The following is a 5,308-nucleotide window of genomic DNA, read 5'->3' as shown; positions in this document are numbered from 1 at the left end:
TCTGTCCCCAATCAATACGAAGGGGGGGTGAGAGAAGAGCCAAACTTGAGAAAACTTTAAAAAGGAAATGTATGAAATGCAACAAAAAAACAAACAAAAAAATTCAAAGATTTAAAGAAGAAAAGGACACAGCTGGGAAAATCCTTCTGAGCAACTTTCATAAATAGAGGACGGGGTGGGGGAAAAATAAAATACTGACTTGGATTGGATTGCAGGGGGTGGGGGGGTCATACCTCATTGAGTCATAATACATTTGGGTTCATCTCAAGTCAATTTAGAAGGGAAAATAACTCCCTTTTCATTCTGTTTCCACTGCTGAAACCATGACAACAAAAACTCCTTTAACTGGACGACGTCTGGTCACGACACGCAGAGGAAGATGATGATGAAGAAGAGGTGTTGGCTGTGTGTGTGTTTCCCTGGAGTGAACCTAATCTGAGATGATGATGGTGGTGACAATGATGGTTGCGGTGTGTTTGCGTGTGTGTGTGTGTGTGTGTGTGTGTGTGTGTGTGTGTGTGTGTGTGTGTGTGTGTGTGTGTGTGTGTGTATATGTGCGTGTGCGTGTGTGAGAAAGGCTTCTCTCTAGCAGTGCTCCAGATAGTCAATGATCCGGGAGATGGACTTCTGTCCTGTGGTGCCAACGTCACACTGCGGAGACAAGGTAGAGATCAGTTTCCACACAGAAAAACATCTGCATCCACCAAGCCTGGAACTACAACCCTTTGAAAAACATCTGCATCCACCAAGCCGGGAACTACAACACTTTGAAAAACATCTGCATCCACCAAGCCTGGAACTACAACACTTTGAAAAACATCTGCATACACCAAGCCTGGAACTACAACACTTTGAATGGTTACTGCGTGATCTACTTGCTGATAAAAATTACTTATTTTTTGTATTTATAACGGACCACACACATTAATCAACATTTCTGAGAGAGACTTCAGATACAGTATTAGGGTATTAGGGTACAGTATTTAGTGGTAAGTGTTGCACATCAAGACATCAACTAGACCGTCAACATTCTGCGTTTATCTCTCCGTTCTTTCTTTTTCTCACGTCTTTTAACAGTTCATAACTAGGTTTATTGCAGACAAAGATGACGCTTTCGGAACCGCTGCGACTCACCGTGAGGTTCATGAAGTTGAGGAACTTTTTCAGCATTTCTGTCATGATGGAGAAATCTCCTTTTGGCAGGTTGTCCCTCACAGTAGTCACATTCAACTGATGGGAGGGAGGGAGGGGGGGAGGGAGAGGGAGAGAGAGAGAGAGAGAGAGAGAGAGAGAGAGAGAGAGAGAGAGAGAGAGAGAGAGAGAGAGAGAGAGAACATAAGATGCCCACAAAATTAAAAACCGGGAGATGTTAATGTGCTCAACTCTGATAATTATGAGTGTGTATTTATCTAAGGCTCTATAAGGGGATGTTTGCATGTAACAATGTGTGTGTGTGTGTGTGTGTGTAATGCATCTCTGTGTCCAACGGTGTTTGTGTGTAAATGTGTTCTTCATCGTGTATCCGACAGTAATTCAGTGGATGACGTTTCTGCTGATCCTGAAGCTAAATGATGAAGTAGCATTAAACAAAAGAGCACACTAGTTTAAGTCTGTGGTTAACCGGACGTAATAAAGTCTGGATTAAAGGGATGGAAATCCCAAAAAATTGCACATTATTAAGAAAAAATTGAACTAATGTTCTTGCATGTTGAGCTCTTTGGCAAAAGGTGCTGATGTTATACAAAACAAATAGCGGAGATCACCAGTCCACCAAAAAGCAACGTTGAGAGAGAAGATTGGTGCAAGAGTGAGTGAGTTTGAGTGTGTGTGTGTGTGTGTGTGTGTGTGTGTGTGTGTGTGTGTGTGTGTGTCACTCACTGTGCTCCCCTGACACAGGCAGCCCAGCAGCAGTGCTGTGTAGGAGGCCACGATGCTGTCCTCCATGTGCTTCCCTGCATGCTGCAGAGCTGAGAGGAGGAGGAGGAAGATGATTAAGAGGAAGAAGAAGAAACATGTTCAGGTCTTAAATGTTCTTAAATGTACACACTCGCGATCAGACAGAGCGCGTATGCAGGTTACACAACGCAAGGTGCACTGCACTGTAGGGGTGGGAGAATTGATACAGCATGGTATTGCAATATTTTGAGTGACAATACTATATTTATACACAGAAGTATTTATATGTTATTATATATGTGTTGGTCAGTTTGTCAGCTTCACAATCTCATTTTGCAGCAGTAAAATGTAAATAATATGACGTGAAACAGAGAAATGTTTCTTTTTAGATAAAACATGTTGACAAAGTTTCCTTTCCATCATTTGAAAACGCTTCATTCAAAATGATTACAAAAAAAACACTCTGTTTGATCGGGGCCTCAGCCGGTAACTTCCAGAAACAACAACAACAACAACGTGGTTACCTTTGTTGAGGTCCAGCTCCCCGTCCTCCTCCTCCTCCTTCTTCTTTTCATCCTCGGGTTTTTCTACGTTGTTGTCGTTGGTAACCCACTGGATCTCGCCGCCCGTCTCCTGCCACTCGCCGCTCTTGTCCAGCGCGGGCTTCGGAGCCTCCTTGATGAGGTCATCAGTCTGCGCCTCGGCCTGGATGGCGGCCCGCTCCCGCTGGAGGAACAGCTGACGAGGACCAACACGAAGACAGTTCACTAAAAACACCCCGTGGTCAGAAAACTGTGCGCAGCAGGTTAGTGAAAAGTAGTGCACGGTAGGGCTGCACGTGTACGTTTAACATTAAAACATAATGTTAAATTAATATTAGGGGTGTGCAAAAGAATTCACATTCGTATTGAGATTCAAGCTCTACATTTCCAAAATGATTCATTGAATTCCAAAAGCTAATTTATATTATTTATTTTTCTTTTGTTTTTTAATGGTAAAATTACATTTACATAATGTGAATTGTTATTTTAATTGAGAATCGAAAATCAATTATGAATTGAATCTTGTGCCTAAAATTCGATATTGAATCGCGACATTTTCTGAATCATGCACCCATAATGCATCCATTTTCCTCCATCTGTCCCAGTTTAATATGCAACTACATTTTTATACAATATATGTAGTAGTTCCTGCTCGGGCTCTCTTTCAGCTAGGGGGTCCTTGGTTTAAAAAAGGTTGAAGACCCCTGCTCTAAACCTACCTGTAACTTGATGCCACAAGAGGCAAGTCAAGCTGAAAACTATGTACAACAGCTGGCTCACAGGTGTGGACTAGGGTTCCCACAGGTGTGGACTAGGGTTCCCACTGGTGTGGACTAGGGTTCACACTGGTGTGGACTAGGGTTCCCACAGGTCTGGACTAGGGTTCCCACAGGTCTGGACTAGGGTTCCCCTACGGCCTGGACTAGTTCCCCACAGTCTTGTACTAGTTCCCACGGTGTCGGTCCACGGTCTACAGGGTTCCCCACTTTTCTGGACTATTCCACTGGGAGGTCCAAGTCTGGAACTGGGCTGAAACTAGCCGCAAGTACCTGTAAATCACGTGCCGCGTGGCGCTGTGGCCTTGCGGTGATGTCTGGGCGGTGGGTTCAGCAGGACGGTGGAGTCGCAGGGACCCTGACCTCCCTCCATCTCCATCTCCATCAGACAGTACTTGTTCCTGGCACTGTACTCCACCAGGTTGATCAGCAGGCCCAGACCCTGAACGCCACACACAGGCAGCAGTGGTTCAGTTAACCACCTCTGCATTTTAACTTCAAGTCTGATAAAGCGTGTCCTTTTAAAACTTTTAATTTTGACTTGCTCGTGTGTGTGTGTGTGTGTGTGTGTGTGTGTGTGTGTGTGTGTGTGTCTCACCAGTACTCGGATGTCGAACCTCTGCTCTTGTGGAAGATACTGAGGTACTTTGAGAACACAATTCAGAGCCGTCATTATTAAATCCTCCTGCTCTCCTGTCTTCGTACTGCCCCACTCTGCAAAAAACACACACACACAAAGTAATAAACATTTTAGTTTCCAGTAGGACTCCAGGAAACGTGTTAATGTGCAAGCAGTAAAATGTGTGTTCTGATTAGGGATCGACCGATATGGATCAGCCGATGACCGATACGGGCTGCCGATTTTCTTGAGCCGATATTTGGAGCCGGTACTGCTTTTGCTCCCTCAATTTATATCATAAAAATGTAAAACATGCCACACTGGATTTGTTTTGGGAATCTGCTCTGCCATGTCTATAGAATTAATAAACAAAAACACAGATCAGTGTTTTTCATTCATATCACCCAAATGATGTGAGCAATGAGCAACATATGGATGGGTGCACTGCAGAGGGTGAAATGTCTAAAGGTAAAAGGCTTTCATCACCCTCTACAACAGCCTGGATGATGCATTGCTTGCCGACATATTATAAGACCGATATAATCTGTAATTTAATCAGTCAGCACAAAACGCCCTTTGTCAACACATGTAAATAAACAAACACAGCAGCAGCATATCGGCTGATGATGATACACGTAAAACGCAAATATCAGCCCGACATCGGTCGGTCGATAAAACCGGCCCATTACTAGTCCTGATCCGTTTGTGTGTGCGTGCTAACCGTTGTCGTGCGTCAGGTTGAGCAGGACTCCTATAATGGCCCTCATACAGTCCTCCACGGCTTTCCCAACGGCTCCGTCTGAGTTCAGCTCCCGGCTGTAACGCTGGATCATCTCCTCACACCTCCGCAGCGCCCTGAGAGGAGAAGGAGGAGAAGGGAGTAAGGAGAACATATCTGCATTGTGTTTGGATCAACAGGACTGCACAACGATGATGTGAAAAACAACAACCTTTTGTCTGTTTACAATAAAAGCTCTTCATGCAAAGCTACCTCTCCAACCTGACAGCCAGCTGCCAGACAAGACAAAGACTCCATGAATTCAATAATCGTCCTAAAAAAATCTAATCTAAGAAAACTCTGCACACGTGAAAGTGTGACAGGTGTGTTGGAGGACAACCCATTTAAGAAAAGAATTGATCAATCAAACTGATTTAACCTTTATTGTAGACACACCTTTTTCTGGTATTGGAAGATGGTTATTTAGACTGAAAAAAGTAAATAAGTAAATATATAAACCAGTTTTTGTTCATCATAGCTTTCCTGTGGATTAACCTACTTCGTCTTATTAGAAGATAAATAAATATACGTTATAGTCTCTTGTTCATCAGCACAAACTGGATTTACATCCAGATGTCTAGCTGAAGGTTTCTCAACTTGACACGCTTTCCTTTCTTACTCCATCACAAAACAGAGCTGCATTCAGAGAAAGATGTGTCCACAGACACACAGACAGACACACACACACACACACACA

General features: G+C 43.7%; 1 protein-coding gene across 2 annotated transcripts in view; it reads right to left on the bottom strand.

The window, feature by feature from the left end:
* Positions 1–558: 558 nt before the first annotated feature.
* Positions 559–5,308, bottom strand: part of LOC116671005 (wings apart-like protein homolog) — a 28,192-nt gene continuing 23,442 nt past the window's right edge. Inside the window, exons 14-20 of one of the 2 annotated variants that reach the window (XM_032501835.1) lie at positions 4,555–4,688; positions 3,813–3,928; positions 3,506–3,656; positions 2,421–2,663; positions 1,879–1,967; positions 1,135–1,230; positions 559–651 (exon numbers count right to left, since the gene is read on the bottom strand). In XM_032501835.1, the coding sequence (XP_032357726.1) occupies positions 586–651; positions 1,135–1,230; positions 1,879–1,967; positions 2,421–2,663; positions 3,506–3,656; positions 3,813–3,928; positions 4,555–4,688 (895 nt within the window). In that variant the 3' untranslated portion in view covers positions 559–585. Of the gene's footprint in view, positions 652–1,134; positions 1,231–1,878; positions 1,968–2,420; positions 2,664–3,487; positions 3,657–3,812; positions 3,929–4,554; positions 4,689–5,308 lie in introns of those variants that run through there. The other variant, XM_032501834.1, reaches the window with a different exon arrangement.

Source organism: Etheostoma spectabile, chromosome 21 (assembly GCF_008692095.1).
Source record: "Etheostoma spectabile isolate EspeVRDwgs_2016 chromosome 21, UIUC_Espe_1.0, whole genome shotgun sequence".
NCBI lineage: Eukaryota > Metazoa > Chordata > Actinopteri > Perciformes > Percidae > Etheostoma > Etheostoma spectabile.
This window is presented reverse-complemented; position numbering and strand designations above follow the sequence as displayed.